Source organism: Acomys minous, assembly GCF_964271855.1.
Source record: "Acomys minous genome assembly, chromosome: 12".
Lineage (NCBI taxonomy): Eukaryota > Metazoa > Chordata > Mammalia > Rodentia > Muridae > Acomys > Acomys minous.
In genome coordinates this window covers 72,292,102-72,310,041 of record NC_140493.1, presented here as the reverse complement: position 1 = coordinate 72,310,041, position 17,940 = coordinate 72,292,102, and the positions used below count along the sequence as shown (strand labels likewise).

General features: G+C 43.5%; 1 protein-coding gene and 1 long non-coding RNA gene across 9 annotated transcripts in view; one reads left to right on the top strand and one right to left on the bottom strand.

Moving 5' to 3' along the window:
* The window catches only part of NF1 (neurofibromin 1), a 250,177-nt gene extending 233,677 nt beyond the window's left edge, over positions 1 to 16,500 (bottom strand). For all 8 annotated transcript variants that reach the window (XM_084750408.1, XM_084750415.1, XM_084750412.1 and 5 more), the window contains exon 1: positions 16,369 to 16,500. In XM_084750408.1, coding sequence (XP_084606534.1) covers positions 16,369 to 16,428 — 60 coding nt within the window. In that variant the 5' untranslated portion in view covers positions 16,429 to 16,500. The remainder of the gene's footprint in view (positions 1 to 16,368) is intronic.
* LOC311579688 lies at positions 16,371 to 17,459 on the top strand. The gene is made up of 2 exons (XR_014773221.1): positions 16,371 to 16,511; positions 17,161 to 17,459. It is a non-coding gene; the product is annotated as an uncharacterized lncRNA (long non-coding RNA).
* The last annotated feature ends 481 nt before the right edge of the window (positions 17,460 to 17,940 follow it).

Here is a 17,940-nt window from a genome sequence, read left to right as displayed (position 1 = left end):
CGTCCACAGCTCCCACCTTGTGTTTTGAGACAAGGTCTCTCAGGAACTGGAGGATGCCAGCTTAGTCTACAAAAGAGAGTCTAGGATAGCCCAGACACAGAGAAACCCTGTCTTGAAACGCCACCCCCCCCCAAAAAAAAGAACAAAAATTACACTTGAAGAACTCTGCTAAGGGGCTGGAAAGCTAGGCATGGTGGCGCACACCTTTAATCCCAGCACTCGGGAGGGAGAGGCAGGCGGATCGTTGAGAGTTCAAGGCCAGTCTGGTCTACAAAGCAAGTCTAGGACAGCCAAGGCTACACAGAGAAACCCTGTTTCAGGAAGGAAAAAAAAGGGGGGGGGGACTGGAGAAATGGCTCAGAGGTTAAGAGCACTGCCTGTTCATCCAAAGGTCCTGAGTTCAATTCCCAGAAACCACATGGTGGCTCACAACCATCTACAATGAAATGTGGTGCCCTCTTCTGGCCTGCAGGTGTTACATGCAGGCGGAACTCTGTATACTAAATAAATAAACAAACAAACAAAAAAAAGAACCCATCCTTATATAGAAGAACAACAAACAACTATTACTACCACTACTACCACCACCACCACCACCACCACTACTATATTAAGATAAGGAGATGGCTCAGTGGTTAAGAGCGCCACCTTCTCTTCCAAAGATCCTGAGTTCAATTCCCAGCAACCACATGGTAGCTCACAACCATCTGTAATGTGATCTGATGCCCTCTTCTGGCCTGCAGGTGTGCATGCATGCAGAACACTGTATACATAATAATAAATAAATAAATCTTTTAAAAAGAACATAATAATAAATAAATCTTTTAAGAAGAAGAAGAGGAGAAGGAGGAAGAAGAGGAAGAAGAGGAGGAGGAGGAAGAGGAAGAAGAAGAACAAGAAGAAGAAGAAGAAGAAGAAGAAGAAGAAGAAGAAGAAGAAGAAGAAGAAGAAGAAGAAGAAGAAAAGCCAGAAGTGGTGGTGCACATCTTTAAGTCACAAACACCCACACAAGAAAAGAAGTGCATGGGACATGTGCACTTGAATGAAGGGTAGAGACAGGTGGATCACGTGGGTTTGCTGGCCTGCCAGTCTAAACCAGAACAGCATACTTGGGTTCAGTCAGAGACCCTGACTTAAAAAGGTGAAGATCAAGCCAGGTGTGGTAAGTAGCACATGCCTTTAATCCCAGCACATGGGAGGCAGAGGCAGGTGGATCGCTGTGAGTTTGAGGCCAGCCTGGTCTACAAAGCGAGTCCAGGACAGCCAAGGCTACACAGAGAAACCCTGTCTTGAAAAACCAAAACACTTCTGTGTCTTGAGTATATACTGTATGGATGTCTGTGTGTCATGTACATGCCTGGCACTCTCAGAGGCCAGAAGGGGTATCTAATACCTTGGAACTACAGTTGCAGATGGTTGTGAGCTACCACGCCCAGCTGCCTCAGTATTTTTTTAAAAGTCATTAATTTTACTTAAGTCTCATAGCATCCACTTATATTAAAATACTGGCAGGAAGCCAGGCATGGTTGTGCACACCTGCAATCCCAGCACTCAGAAGGCAGAGGCAGGCGGAATTCTGTAAGTTCAAAGCCAGAGGAGTAGAGTAGATGTAGCAAGTGCTTAGTACCTATTCTCAAGTACTTTTTTAGTTTTGGTTTGGTTTGGTTTTGGTTTTTTTGTTGTTGTTGTTTGGTTTGGTTTGGTTTGGTTTTTTGAGACAGGGTTTCTCTGTATTAGCCCGGCTTCACGTACTTTTTAAAGTAACCAAACTACTGTTGAGTTGTAGAGGGTAAAATCAGAAACAATGACTAGAAAGAAGAAGAAGGCCATATTTCTTCTTCTTAGAAACATACTCTTCCTAAGGCTCATGACTCATACACTACCCACTAATAACACTGTTACAATGACCTAACAATCTTCTAGACATTTTCTCATTTAAAAAAAAAAGAAAAAGAAATCTATATCCTGGCTCAGTTTCTCCTCTGTCCTACATCCACCACCCTCTAGATAGTATATAAGCTATTGCTGTTAATAGTCAGATAAACATGAGTACGGTGTTACGTATATCTCAAACTATATTTAAGAAATACTAAAACTTTATTCCTTATTTAATAAGACATTCAAATTTAACTGGGCAGCAAGGACTCATGAGGCTGAGGCAGGAAAACTGGCCAACCTGCCAAATTTTTTTTTCCTTTCAAACTAGGCATCATTATATTCCTACTTGTTAAACCTGGTAGCCTTACCTAGGTAACTGGTTGTCAAAATGGAATGCCTACCTAACATCTATCCCTGGCTGTAATGACCACTAACAAAGCCAGTAAGTCTCCATACTATGCACACTGCTAAGTGTCCTAAGCTGCTCCATCTGCTCACCCACCCTTCCTCCCCCCACACCAAGCCCTGCTTCCCTATTACACTCAAGCTCCCTCCATCTCCATCATCTCACATGTAAGAATGGAGACAAGGTCGAACCAGCCTGCTCTTGAAATCTTGTCCTCCTGCCTCAGCTCCCAGATGCTAGGGTATAGGCAGATACTGCACCTCCTGGCTTCACCTCAGTTTTTTCCATTTTTTTTTGCAGTGTGTGTGTGTGTGTGTGTGTGTGTGTCCAAGTAAATGAGTATACATGCACCCTATGCAAATTGTGGAAGTCAGAGGAAAACTTGGGGGAATCCATCTCTCTTTCATCATCACGTGGGTCCAGACGATGAAACTTGGGTGGTTAGGCCTAGTGGCAAGCGTCTGTACCCACTAACCACTTCTCCAGCCTTCATGTCACATCGCTACTGCAACACCTGGTCTAGAGAGCACCAAAAGCATGCTAACAAGCATCTGTATCTCTTTTTTTTTTTCCAAGACAGGGTTTCTCTGTGTAACCTTGACTATCCTGGACTATCTGACTATGTGACCAGGCCTGGTAGTGCACACCTTTAATCCTAGCGTTCAGGAGGTAAAGGCAGGAGAATCTCTGTGAATTTGAGGCCAGCCTGGTCTATACAGAGAGCTCTAGTCCAGCAAGGACTTATCACTAAATAAATAAATAAATAAATACTCAACAATGCTTCTAGGTTGTGGTACTGTAAATAACATGTTTCCCCTGAGTCTGTACATCCCATATCTTTAGCTATGAATTACTAATTTTCTTTTAATCTAAGAAAAAGTTAGATAAGTATCTGTGGGAGATACAGCAAAAACAAAACTTCAATACTCTCAGTCTCTTAACTACAGTACTCTGAATAATTCATTAGTGATAGGGTTTTTTTTTTTTTCAATCAGAGGACTGTCTCAAAAAAGGGGACAAAAATCAGTACATTTCAAGAATGATAAACCATTTGTACTGTCAGATTACACTTCCATTTTCCACATCAAACAGTCTCAGAACTCAGGGGATTCACACCACTTAACAAAGGTAGCTTACACTGAGGCAGAAATGAGAACTCTGAACTTCAGTGACCCGTTTTATGCCAAGATTTGATCAAAATAAAACCGATTTTCTCTCCCCATTTCCTGAAAACTCTCTTCTTAGAGACCAAAACCAAAAAACACAGATGTTTCTCTTTCCCTTATCAACTATCCAAAGAGTCAGACCTGCCAGGTACACAAAAGCATATTTCCTTGCACCAAAGTAGCAGAGGTTTAAGTGCTGATGAAAGCAATAGGATAGAAATTATACTCTAAAACTCAAGACAACGGGCTGGGGCTACAGCTCAGCTCACACAGCACCTGCCTATCATGTCCAGAGAAAACATGAGGGACTGCATAGACAAGGGGTCACTACAATCCCTGCATTCTGGAGGTAGAGATAGGTGAATCAGAAGTTCAAGGTCAAGCCAGACATTGGTGGCACATGCCTCCCTGAATGCTGGGACTAAAGGGGTGCACTACCACATCCACTTCTCAACTGAAAATTTAAGGATGCTGTGTTTAAATCTTTTATCTACCTCTAACATATAGGCAGCCCAAACAGAATGGATCAGTATTCTAACATGAACATAAAAGGTAAAATGCAGCACACATCTGAGAGGAGGGGTTGGGGATGGGGCAGGATCAAGGTATCCTCCATCTTACAAGCTGTATATAGAAATGATCCTCACCAGCCAGGTCCTGAGTTCAATTCCCAGCAACCTTATGGTGGCTAACAACCATCTATAATGTGATCTGATGCCTTCTTCTGGCCTGCAGGTGTACATGCAGATCGAGCATTCATACACATTAAATAAATATTTTTTAAAAATTAAATGAGCCCAAGATGTGAATAGGACAGATGAAAACATAGAAAACTGATACAGAGGTAAAGTGGCCGTGGTCACACTGCTAGTTCATTATGAAGGTGGTAAGAACTGTTTTCTTATACCCCAATTACTTTTGAGGATAATCTAAGAAAATCTGTCAACAATTAGGCAGAAAGGCATCACTTAAAATTGTTATGAGACATATTACTCAAAAGGTGGTTATCTAGGTATACATTTATGATTAAAAAACAAGTCATTCTTATTCATAATAGTATTGCTATTGACTAAATTAACATCCTACCTTTTACTAGATATATCATCCTATTTGGTTATTGGGCAGGAGGAAGGGTAAAGTAAGAGAATCATTTCCCTCTGGAAAAGTAAGCCCCCTGAAATTCAATAGGGTAAGACACCCAAAGCTATAAAATATGAGTAAATATATGTATATGTATAAAATATGAGTAAATATAAAAAATGAGTAGCCAACCTCAGCCAAACTAGGAGTGCCACACTGTAGAATATATATGCTCTGGAAATTAGCATCTGAAGTTATTGCTATTGTGAGATAATTAGTACAATTTATTGGGGAGGTCACATTTTAAGTCTTCATTATAACTAGGTGGAACTGCAAATTAGCTTGGAGCTATCTGTCTCAATAGTTCTTTTGATGATATAACCAATGGCTCAAAAGCCACTTTTACTTAGACTCAAAGCATACAGCTATATTTATCATAGGCATATAACTTTTGTTTTTTGTTTTGGGGTTTGTTTAGTTTGGTTTGGTTTTGGTTAGGTTTGATTGTTATTTTTTGTGTGGTTTTGTTGTTGTTGTTGGTTTGGTTGGTTGGTTTGGTTGTTGTTTTTGTGTGATTTTTTGTTGTTGTTGTTGTTTTGTTTTTTGTTTTTGTGGCCCTGGATGTCCTGGAACTCAACATTAAGACCAGGCAGTCCTTCAACTCACAGAAACCCACCTGTCTCTGCTGGAGTGCTAGGATCAGAGGCATGGAGCACCACGCCCAGCTTCCATCTACCATTTTACATGGTCATTCTATTCAATGTGCTGCATATGCCCTAAGACACTTCAGTTGGTGCTATACAAGCCAGTTATTACTCCATTTAGCAGTGACGTTTTTCTCGAGCACACCTTTGAGTGCTGTTTCCTCAGACTCTACACCATAATGATGTAGGAATTTACAGGTCACTGAATCCACTCATCAATTCACATTCACTACAACTTTTCTATTCTCAAGGTCAAGCTTTGTCTGATCTTTCCCTTCCCAAAATGGGGGTGTTCTAAAAGAAGTTAGATGAAATAACCCAATGCTTTTATACCCAAGTCGATCCCCTGCAAAGCGCTTAAGGAGCTCACATTCTGCTTCAGTATTGATCCTAAGCCTTTTAACAGTTTAAGCTGACCACAATCCTCCCCTTCCTCCTCTTTTATAAAACATTCTCCTCCTTAAACTTCCGCTTAAAAAAGTCTTCCTATACTTCTCATTCCTTGTCCTATACATATACAAAAACAAAACTCCTCATAAAAAATAAGCATGGCATACACATGGAAAAACCTGTTTTTAATTAAAACACCATGTCCTTAAGAAGAATATTGTATAATTCAACAATATGGCCTGTACAGAAGCTCAGAACACTAAATCTGAAGGCCACAATAAAAATGCCCCATCACAGGCTAAGTAATTTAAAGAATAAGATGTAAAAGTAAGGCATTATAATGGCTTACTGTTATCATATCACTAAGCTTTCACTTTAAGCACATTATTCAAATTGTACAGATTGAAGAAAATACTCCTAGGATGTGTATTACTGCCAAGACTGTAGAGCAGCATTCAATCCCTGGACCCAACATGACAGAACAAGAGAGGTAACGCCTGCATGTTGTGCTGACCTCTGTACATCATGGTGTGCGCACATGCATACTCATACACACAACAACAACAAAATAATAATGATAGTGATGATGATGATGATATAAATCTTAAAGTGAAGTAAAAATTGTGTAAAAAACTGGAATATTTCAAATAAAGTACACCTGGCCAATGCTAGCCCAACTCACACAACCTTATTTTACTGTACTTCCCAAACTTAAAGACCACGTTTTATATATATATATATATATATATATATATATATATATATATATATGCCACAAACTAGATGATAAAGCAGAAAAAAAACAGATCAATTACTGAGATCCAAAAATTACAAAAGGATGCTACCAGTACCCTAGGTATTTGTCAATAAATACTAAGGGATAAGATGTAATATACTAATCAGCACACATATCAGGGACTATCTAGAAACTAGTCACTCACTTTTACTTAGTAAAATACAACAGTCACTAAGATATACAGAAAATGTATGGTGAGGGGTTGCTTTGGGGAGAATTGTTTTTTTGTTTTGTTTTGTTTTGTTTTTTTGAGACAGAAGAATTCTCTGTGTAGCCTTGGCTATCCTGGACTCACTTAGTAGGCTGGACTCGAACTCACAGATATTTACCTGCCTCTGCCTCTCTGAGTGCTGGGATTACAGGTGTGTGCCACCTCACCTGGCTAAAGTGTGTTTGGGTTGGGTTTTTTTTCTTTGTTTGTTTGGGTTTTTTTGGTTTTTTGTTGTTGTTGTTGTTGTTGTTGTTGTTTTGTTTTTCCAGACAGGGTTTCCCTATGTACCCTTGATGTCCTGGACTCACTTTGTAGACCAGGCTGGCCTTGAACTCACTGCAATCCACCTGCCTCTGCCTCCCAAGTGCTGGGATTAAAGATGTGTGCCACCACTGTCCGGCTTAAAATGTATGCTTTTTTTTTTTTTAAGATTTATTTATTATTATGTATACAGTGTTCTGTCTGCATGTACACCTGCAGGACAGAAGAGGGCATCAGATCTCATTATAGATGGTTGTGAGCCACCATGTGGTTGCTGGGAATTGAACTCAGGACCTTTGGAAGAGCACGCGGTGCTCTTAACCACTGAGCCATCTCCCCAGGCCCAAAATGTATGTTCTTATGTTTGATTACACTTATACTTCAAAGTGCTCACATTCTCCATTCAGATGACTATGTTCATAAGAAATCAATCCAAGCCAGCATGGTGGCAAAAGGCAAGTGGAATTCTGCAAGTTCAAGACCAGCCTGGTAGACATGGTGACTTCCAAGTCCAGGACAGCCAGGACCACAAAGAGACCCTGTTTTAAAAAAGAAAAGAAAAGAAAAGAAAAGAAAAGAAAAGGCTAGTGACAGCAGAGAAGTTATGGCACATGCTTTTCATCCCAGCACTGGAGGCAGAGGTAGGCAGATCTCTGTAAGTTCAAGCCCAGCCTGGTCTACAGAACAAATCCAAGACAGCCAGGACTACACTGAGAAACTCTGTCTCAAAAAAACAGAAGGAAAAGAGAAAAAAGAATTCCCAGGCATGGTGGCTCACATCTGTAATCCTAATACTCAGCTGAGTTTGGAGGATTGCAATCAGTTCAAGACCAGTAAGGGCTTAAAAAAAAAAAAGTTTATACACACACACACACACACACACACACACACATATATTAATTAAGATCCTTAAAAAAAGAAGAAAAGAAAAAAAAAAGCTGGGTAAAGCAGGGCTAGTCATGACATATACCTAAGAGATCAAGCCAACCTGACTAGAAAAATAAATGCTGCTAAGGCACTAAGAAATGTCCGTAAACTAAGTGAGGTCAGTGTTCAACAGGTTGCTATGTTGTACATAAGACTGAAAGATGTGCTGAGTGGTGGTGGGGCACACCTTTAATCCCAGCACTCAGGCAAGCAGGTAGATCTCTGTGAGTTCAAGCCCAGCCTGGACTACTCATAGAGTTCCAGGACAGCCAGGACTACACAGAGAAATCCTATTAACATTAAAACCACCCAATATTTAAACCTGAAAGAACCTTAAAGAGTTTCTGCTGAGTTCCTTTTCAATAGAGGAGGACAGCTAGCATCTGTGTGAGAACTAACAGCTGGCTTATGAACAGAAACACTGATTAACAGCAAAACTCAGGCTCCTATTTAGAAACCCCAGTTCAGTGGCAGGCAGACCTGTTAAAAAAAAAAGAAAGCGCACATCTGGCCAGGTACAGTCAGTCCATAGCTGTTATCCCATCACTCTGGAGGCTGGGGAGGCAGAGCCTGTTTCTGCCACATAGTCAGTTCAAGGTCAGCCCAAGCTGTGTAGTAAGACTGTTTCAAAGAAGGAAGAGGAAGAAGAGAGGGAAAGGGAAGAGAGAGAAGGGAAGAACAGCTGCTCAAGCTCATTATCTCACTAACACAGAAGGATCTGAATGTGCTCCTACAAGAAGAGCTGTGCCTCGGGAGCGTGGGGAGAGGGGCACTGTAGTGGTTATCACACCGTGTGAAGACCACTGTGTTTTTCCAGAAGAAATCCTTAAAAAGAAAGTAGCAATCTCAAAGGAGGGATGAAGCAGAGCCAGATTTTACAGCTATAAAAGAGATAAGTGAGCAAACAGTAGAGATAGGCAGTGTCTGGCAAGGAAGGAAAATACAGTTCACAGAGAGAAAAGCCGAATGCTGCAGGACCACAGAAACGTTTCCTTGCCAAAAGAAAGGAAATGTAAGTTTAACAGTGTAACGGAAAATCCTGAATAAAGTATGGAGAATGGCATGCCAACTAAGAATCACCTAGAAGAAATCACTTTTAAAAGATGAATTGCAAGCCGGGTGTGGTGGCGCACGCCTTTACTCCCAGTACTCGGGAGGCAGAGGCAGGTAGATCGCTGTGAGTTCGAGGCCAGCCTGGTCTACAAAGTGAGTCCAGGACAGCCAAGGCTACACAGAGAAACCCTGTCTCGAAAAACCAAAACAAACAAAAAACCCCAAAACAAAATAAAACAAAAGATGAATTCTAAAATAAACATTATTCCCTCAACATAAAAAAGTATATTTTCGAGCCAGGCGCAGTGGCCCACGCCTCTAATTCCAGCACTCAAGGAGGCAGAAGCAGACAGACTGATGTGAGTTGAAGATCAGCCTGGTATACAAAGAGTGTTCAGGACAGCACAGCCAAGGCTGCACAGAGAAACCCTGTCTCAAAGAAAACAAACAAATAAAAAAATATACTTTTCCAATGTTCTTAAAAACCTTATAAAAAGGTAGTTAGGGAGCATAGATTTTTTTTTAACCCAAAATAGGTTTGCATAGATTTTTTTTAACCCAAAATAAGTTTGCATTTTTACAAATCTATGTGGCGAATTACCATAGGATTTGTAGCATCAAAGATACTTGTCCATCATTTTATACTGTGAACTCTCCACCAGATAATATTCAAAGAATATTCTGATTAGTACTCAATGTATAGGGACAAACAACATGCTATTATAAATTTAAAAATTAGATTTTATACAGCCAAACTTGGCAGCACATGCCTTTAATTCCAGCACTGGGTTCCTAGGGGGATAAAGGGAGACAGAATCTCTTTGAGTTCAAGGCCAGCCTCATCTACATAGTGAGTTCCAGAATAGCCAGAGCTACATAATGAGACCCTGTTGGGGAAAATAACTGGACTGTATTCTATCAAAAAAAAAAAAATTGTCACAGCCGGCTGTGGCCCTCTCCTTTGATCCCAGCACTTGGGAGGCAGAGGCAAGTGGATTGCTATGAGTTCCAGACCAGCCTGGTCTACAAAGCAAATATAGGATAGCCAAGGCTTCACAGAGAAACCCTGTCTCGGAAAAGAAAAGAAAAAAATTGCCTAAGGGGGCTAGAGAGATGGCTCAGCAGTTAAGAGCACTGGCTGCTCTTACAGAGGGCCTGGGTTCAATTCCCAGCACCCACAAAGTAGCTCATACTGTGTGTAACTCCAGTTACAGGGACTCTGAGACCTTCACACAGCATATGCAGGCAAAATGGCAAAATACCAATATACATAAAATAAAAAAATTTAAAGTGATTTCTTTAAATTGTCTAAGTATGTTTTACTTTTATAATTGGTTCACTTGCCTAGACATGGAAAATAATTGCATTTATTTATTTTTATTACCTTGGGGCATTCAAGTGCCTCAGTACAACTTGTGGAGGTCACAGAACAACTTAAGGGAATCAATTATCTCATTCCACCAAGTGGGTCCTGGGGCAACTGCTTTTACCTGCTAAGCAGCTCATTGCATGAAAATAATGCTTTAGGGCTAGAGAGACAGCTAAGTGCTTAAGAATACATATGCTCTTCCAGAGGACCTGAGTTCAATTCCAAGCACACATGCCAAGTGGCTCACTCACATACATAAACGTAACTAAAAATATTTTAAAAAGCCAGGCGTGGTGGCACACACCTTTACTCCCAGCAGAGGCAGGTGGATCACTGTGAGTTTAAGGCTAGCCTAGTATACTAAGGGAGCCCAGGTTTAAGTGAACCCACTTACAAGAAATCATTTGGAGTGATGCCATTAAAAGTACACTTTCAAATATCCATATTTTTCCTTATTCTCTTTCAAAAATAAAATCCCCATAGAAACCTGTGAGGCATGGTGATGCATGCCTTTAGTCCCAGCAGAGGTAGAAAGATTTCTGAGTTGGAGGCCAACCTGGTTTAAAGAGCGAGTTCCAGGACAGCCAGGGCTACACAGAGAAACCCTGTCTCAGGAAAAAAAAGAAAAAAGAAAGAAAAAGAAAGAAAGAAAGAAAAGAAAAGAAATAACAAAATAAAGGAAGGAAGGAAGCTAATGAGGACTGGAGATGCTAGCTGCTCTACCAAAGGTCCAGGGTTCAATTCCCAGAACCCACATGGACGTTCACAGCTACTCAAACTCCAATTCCAGGGAATCAGATAACCCTCTTCAGCACAGATGGCCTCTGTGGGTACAGCATGCATGTGGTGCACACATAAACATGCCAGCAAAACACCCATATACATAAAATGCTAATAATTAAAAAAAAACCTGACTTATTGAACCACCGAGTCAACATTTAAAACGGACAGTTTTAATTTAAAAACATAGTTGGCACCATAAAAGCAGATCAAGGAGAGACATTCAGTTTCTATCGATCCACTTTAGCAAATGCTATTTCCCAATTTAAAAAAAAAAAAAAAAAGAGCTGGGCATGGTGGCGCACACCTTCAATCCCAGCACTTGGGAAGCAGAGGCAGATGGATCTCTGAGTTTGAGGCCAGCCTGGTCTACAAAGACAGTTTCACGACAATCAGGGACATACAGAGAAACCCAGTCTCAAAAAGGGGGGTGGGGAGTATTATTTCTAAAACTGGCAAGAGTCAGTCATTCAACTAAGGACATAAATATTAGACCTATGTGCGCTATCATCAGATAGCATGAATTTGAGTTCAAAATGTCAAAATGAACAGCATCAAAGTCAGTCCTGGTGGAAGGGCTGGAGACGCAGCTCAGTGCATTTGCTTTTATCAGGTCTGCTGCACAAACTGCATCAACTGTCTAAGCACTTTCCATTAGAATTCAGTATGTCTGCTATCACGGTAGCTGGTAATCCAAGCACAACACAGTCATCCGTTCTGTCGTAAACTGATTTGTCATCCTTACACAGGTGCAAGCCCCTGGGGACTAAAGCAGTTCAACACACCAGTGTCTCCTGGCTGTAGGAACAAGCAGCTGGTCACTCCTTGAGGCCAGTGAAACAACCACAGACAACAAGAAATTTCAAAACTTTAAAAAAGCTGAATATCCCAGCACTTGGGAGGCAGACGCAGGTGGTTCACTGTGAGCTCAAGGCCAGTCTGCTCTGCAAAGTGAGTCCAGGACAGCCAGGGATACACAGAAAAACCCTGTCTCCAAAAACAAAACAAAAAAAAAAAGTTGAAACAGGGCTGAAGAGATGGCTCAGAGGTTAAGAGCGCTGGCTGCTCTTCCAGAGGTCCTGAGTTCAATTCCCTGCAACGACATGGTGGCTCACAACCATCTATAATGTAATCTAATGCCCTCTTCTGGCCTGCAGGTGTACATGCAGGCAGAGGACTGTATACATAATAATTTTTTTTAAGTTGAAATAACTAAGATCCTCATATACAAATATCAGTACTTAGTAGGCTTTTTTCTATCCTTGGTTAAAAACGTAAACTCTAGCTGGAAATAGTGGCCTATGCCTTCAACCCAACACAGGCTCTCTGTATTCGGGGCCAGCCTAATCTGTATGTGGAGCAGTCGGGACGACACAATGAGACCCTGCCTCAAAAGGAAAACAAAACAGTAAACTCTTCTAACTACACTTAATGAGTTATTAAAACAAATTCTGTGATCTACTTACAAAAGGCATCAGCCTAATTATCTAGCATTCAATACAATTTCACAGGAAGGCTCACTGAGCCTATTACATCATTTAGCCTCTCTCGCCTCGGTTTTTCGCACACAAATAAAAATAAATATTTTTAAAGCTAGGCATGGTGGCATACACCTTTAATCCCAGCACTGGGAAAGCAGAGGCAGGTAGATCTCTGTGAGTTTGAAGCCAGCCTGGTCTACAAAGCACGTGCAGGACAGCCAGGACTACACAGAGAAACCCTGTCTTGAAAAACCAAAAATGAGCCGGGTGGTGGCGCATGCCTTTAATCCCAGCACTTGGGAGGCAGAGCTGGCGGATTGCTATCAGTTCAAGGCCAGCCTGGTCTACAAAGCGAGTCCAGGACAGCCAAGGCTACACAGAGAAACCCTGTCTCGAAAAAACAAACAAAAAGAAAGAAAGAAAGAAAGAAAGAAAGAAAGAAAGAGAGAAAGAAAGGAAAAACCAAAAATAAATAAATAAATATTTAAGTGAACCCTCATTTGAATTAAACATTTATTACTTCTATAACAAATTAACATAAATTTCTCACGGTAAGCCTTGAAAACTTATGGTTTTAAGCTTCTAAGAAAACACTGTGCTGAATAATTTATGTATCTTTCTCTTAATTACACTATAAGAGATGACAAAAATAGTGTTTTAAAAATTAATGTCCTTGCTGGGTGGTGTTGGTGCACACCTTTAATCCCAGCACTTGGGAGGCAGAGGCAGGTGGATTGCTGTGAGTTCGAGGCCAGCCTGATCTACAAAGCAAGTCCAAGACAGCCAAGGCTACACCTTGTCTCAAGAAAAGAAAAGAAAAGAAAAGAAAAGAAAGAAGGAAGAGAAAAGAAATCTAGAGACCAAAAGTTTAGAATTGAAGGGAAAAGTCAAACATAATAGCCTATGCATCTAATCCCAGCACTTAGGAGACAAACACAGAAGAATCAGGAGTTCAAGGTCATCCTTAGCTATACTGAAAAGTTCCACAACAGCCTGAGCTAAAAAAAAAAAAAAAAAAAAAAAAAAAAAAAAAAAAAAAGAGTTTAACTTCTAAAAAATAAAGAAAGTTGAGGGTGGAGGGTAGAGAAAGGCTTAGCAATTAAAATCACTTGCTGTTCTTCCACAGGACCCAAATTTTGTTCCCAGCAGTCATGTCAGATTTTCCTAACTGCCTGTAACTCCAGATCCAGGTGACCTGACACTTCAGGCTGCCATAGTACACATAAGTGCATGCGCACACACATGTGCACATATATAAAAATACAATCTTTTTTTTTAACAGGAGGTGGGGGTGGGGGACAGGGAAAATTGTATCATTCTCAACCCTTCATTAGACTTTGCACATTCAGTTTTGGCTGTCCAGGCCAGTGGTTCTCAGGCTTCCTAATGCTGCAACCCTTTAGCTCTATTACTCATGTAATGGTGACCCCAACCATAGAATTACTTCATTACTACTTCATAACTGTAATTTTGCTACTGCTATGGTTGTCATGTAAATATGTGTGTTTTATGATGGTCTTGGTGGCCTGTGTGAAAAGGTCACTCGACCCCAAAGTGGTCATGATCCACGGATTAAGGACCACTAGACTATGCATATTTTTTAAGGTTTACTTATTCTGTATATGAGTGCTCTATTTGCAGGTATGCCTGCATGACAGAAGAGACCATCACATCCCATTATGATGGCTGTGAGCCACCATGTGGTTGCTGGGAATTGAACTCAGGACCTCTGGAAGAGCAGCCAGTGCTTTGAACCACTGAGCCATCTCTCCAGGCCCCATTTATGCACATTTTAAATTGTTCTCCTTTTTACATTTATTTATTTATTTCATCTTATGCATATGTTTTGCTTGCACTTCTGTGCACCCACTACATGCTTGCCTGGTTCCAGAGGTTGGAAAAGCGCATTAAATCCCCTGCAACTGGAGTGACAGCTGTTGTAAACTACATTATAGACCACCACCTTCAGAATGCTGGAAACCAAACCTAGGTCCTCTGCACAAGTAACAAGTGCTTTTAACTGCTGAGCCTATCTCTCTAGCCCCTTAAATCTTTTTTTTAAAGTTCTGCACAGCAAGTCTTTTCCATCAAGTTTAGAATATAAGCTCTACTTAATGCTCTCTTTAAATCTAATGTTCTATAATTCAGCCCGTTTATACAGTAATGTTTACTTCATCAGATGGGCTACTAGAACAGATTGTTTAAGGGCCTTTTGGTCTGGAACCAGGTTGAATGAACCAACCCCTTGTAGGGTTTGGGTAGGGTTGTTTGAGACAGACTCTCCCTGTGTAACCTTGGCATCCTGGAATTTACTACACAGACCAAACTGGCCTCAATCTCAAAGAGATCCACCTGCCTTTGACTCCAGAGTGCTGGGATTATAGTCAGGTGCCACCACATGCAGTTCTATGTAGGTCCTTAACGTCCTCTGTCTATTCCCCAATCTGTCAAGCAGGTCAAAAGGACTGAGTCCTATAAAAATGTTTACTGGTCAGACTAAGGGGGAAGCCCTTCCCGTACCTGTCAGATCCCATAATCAGTTATGTGATTATACCAAATAAACAAACTAGATTGCCTCAATCCTAAGCAATTCCCTCAGCAGAGGAAGCCCCTGGCAGAACTGCAAAAAACCAAAGGAAAACATAAGACAATAATCCCGTAAACCAACTCTTTACAGTCGCATAAAATCAAACTAGTTCTCATGGACAAAAGGCTACCTGTGATTACCTCTTCATCAGCCTTAGAATTTTATGTGTGGAAAACTCGGCAAATAAAAAAATAACCTTCCTAAACTACAAAACTTTTCCCTCTATCCCAAGTCGTCTCAATGGAAGTTCTCTAGTAAAGAGTCAAAAACAAGACAAAGTAACAACAAACCAGGAGCAGAATTATCGGCCCTAGGACCACATCCCAGCTGTCTCTGCTCTCTGGTTTGTAGCTCAAATGTTGTTTCCATTTCCTTCCACCCTTCTCCCCTTACTCCGGGAGTGTCAATTAGAAAGCCAATATTCACATCCTCGCACTGCTGGCAGGCAGGGACTTGGGGGGGGTGGGGGTGGGCCGGGGGGTGAGAGTGGCGGTTCGAGGATCAAGGAAGGAAAAAAGGGGGGAAACATTTCAGAATCACGGTTTCCCCTACAAACAGCAACGTAAAGGGCAGCCTTGTGTCATCGAGCTATGGGGAGGGGGGATGGGGGGGGGGACGGACGGACAGAGACGCTGGTGGAGACATTAAAAAGATGTTCAGTATGTATGCACTTGGGAGTCTCCAGGCAAGCTGAGGCCCCGAGCAGAAAAGTAAGAAAACCTATGCTTTCCCTACTCCTGCCCCTAAGGGGCAACTACAGAAAAAATAAGTGGGGGGGGGGAGGATGCGGGATATTATATTACTCCTATGGAGGTACATACACAAATAGACGGGGGGGCCCTTCGGTTACCCCCAGTTATGAGGGTGGAGGGGTTTACGGGAAGAAGGAACCTCTAACTAGTATTACCTACCTCCTTTCAAAAAGGGGGAGTAAGGGAGACCCGATTAAATCCAGATGGAGCGCCACAGAAAGAGTCCCCAGGTCACTCGTTCCCCCCACCCCACACCCCACACACACACAAGAGCGAGCGGAAGGGCTGGGATAAAGGGGATGGAGGGCTGGTCATGGGCAAGGCCCCACCCCCCCGGTTTAGGAGGGAAGGAGAGCCCCGGCTCACAGCCGAATGCCCGGGCCGCCCCCTCGCGTCCCCCCCTCCCCGGCCCTTCCCCGACCGGCAGAGCCCCCGGGAGCCCGCGAGGCATCCGCTCCTTCCTCCCCTCACCCACCGCGTCCCCACCCCCACCCGCTCCCACCTCCCGCCCGCCGCGGGCCCGTTACCTGCTCGTCGAAGCGGCTGACCACGGCCTGGACCCATTCCACCGGCCTGTGTGCGGCCATGTCCTCCCCGCGACCCGGGGGCGGCGGAGGGCCGGGCGGGCCGGCGTCCGGGACCCGCCGGAGGGCGGGCGGCCGGCGCTGAGGTGAGGGCAGCGGCGAGCCGAGCGGCTGAGGAGTGAGGGCAGCTAGCGTTCCCACGGGGGTGGGGACCGGGGCCCGCGCGGCCCGCCGGGAGGGGGACAGGGGAAGGGGGGCGTTGGCGAGGAGGCTGGGGGAAGGGGTGGGGAGGGGAGCCCGGGGAGGGGAGGGCGCCTGTGGGTGGCTCTCCCCACTAGCGCCGTCTCCCCTCAGCCATCACAGTCCGAGACGCCGCCATGACACCCCACCGGAAGTGGGATCCTTTCCACGGCTCGGGGAGAGGGAGAGCGAGCAAGCTCGAGATTGAGAGCGCGGCTGGGAAAGGGGAGGGGAGGGGGGGGAACGAAGGGAGAGGGAAGGGGCCTGCTGCGCATGCGCCCGCGCCGGCCGGTTTCATTAATGAAAAAGCGAGTCCTCCTGGAGGTGACGTCACCTAAGTCCTCCGGGCCTCGAGGCGCGAGTCCCTCACCGCTGCCGGTCTCCCCCACCTAGACTGGCGCGGGGCTCTGGCCGAATCTGAGCCGACTCCCGAGCGTCGGCTGTCATCACCACCGCCGCCTCGGCCAGCCCTTCCCCCGCCGGCCTCCGGGCTTGGATTGCTCCCGGGGTTGGAAGTTAAGGTGTCCTGAGGCTAGGCTTTCTCTTTCTTCGCAGATCTCTGCCGCTGATCTCTGCGAGAGGCTGTGTTCTGTCCCTCTCCGCCTTCTTCACTTAAAAATATAAGGCGCACGCCGCCATGCAGTCGATGGGGCTTCTGGAGGTGCTGAAAACAGTTTGTAAAAGGAAGGCTAAAGAGAGATTCCGTGATTTTTTTAAAAAGTCGCTCAAATTCCAAAGCAAGACCCAGTGGCAATCCAAGTTCTCAGGAGACTCCAGAATCCCCAACCTGAAATTTCTCTACCAAACTGACGGGCAGCCAAGTTAATAAAACTTTTGCACGGTTGTTAATATAAGATTGAAGATGAATTCACTCTACTGTAAAAAGCCTTTAAAGGACCTAACATAAACATTCATAGTTTCGGTTCAGCCTTTCAGCAAACCTTTCCGATAGGGCTCATTAGCTTTACCTAGTTGATGAATGAATAGGGCGCTGGAAGTTCCAGGATATACCCAAGATCAGAGCTGATAGGAACCAGATAGTTTGGCTTTAAGGACAAGCGGGAAGGGCGCACTCTCCAGAAACAAAGACATCCCTAATGCCCAGGACCAAGAGTTCAAAGGACTTATGTGGGGTTGGCTGGGCACTGTTACAAAAGAGGACACTCCCAAAAGGTAGTTTGCGCAAGGCTAGCCCGTTCTACATGGGGATTTCCAGGCCAACCAGGACTACACAGTGGAGGGGAGGGGGCAGCGCTCTTATCTATATCTGACATTGGACTTTGAAATGAGTGTTGTTCCGGATGCTGGAGAGATGGCTCAGAGGTTAAGAGCACG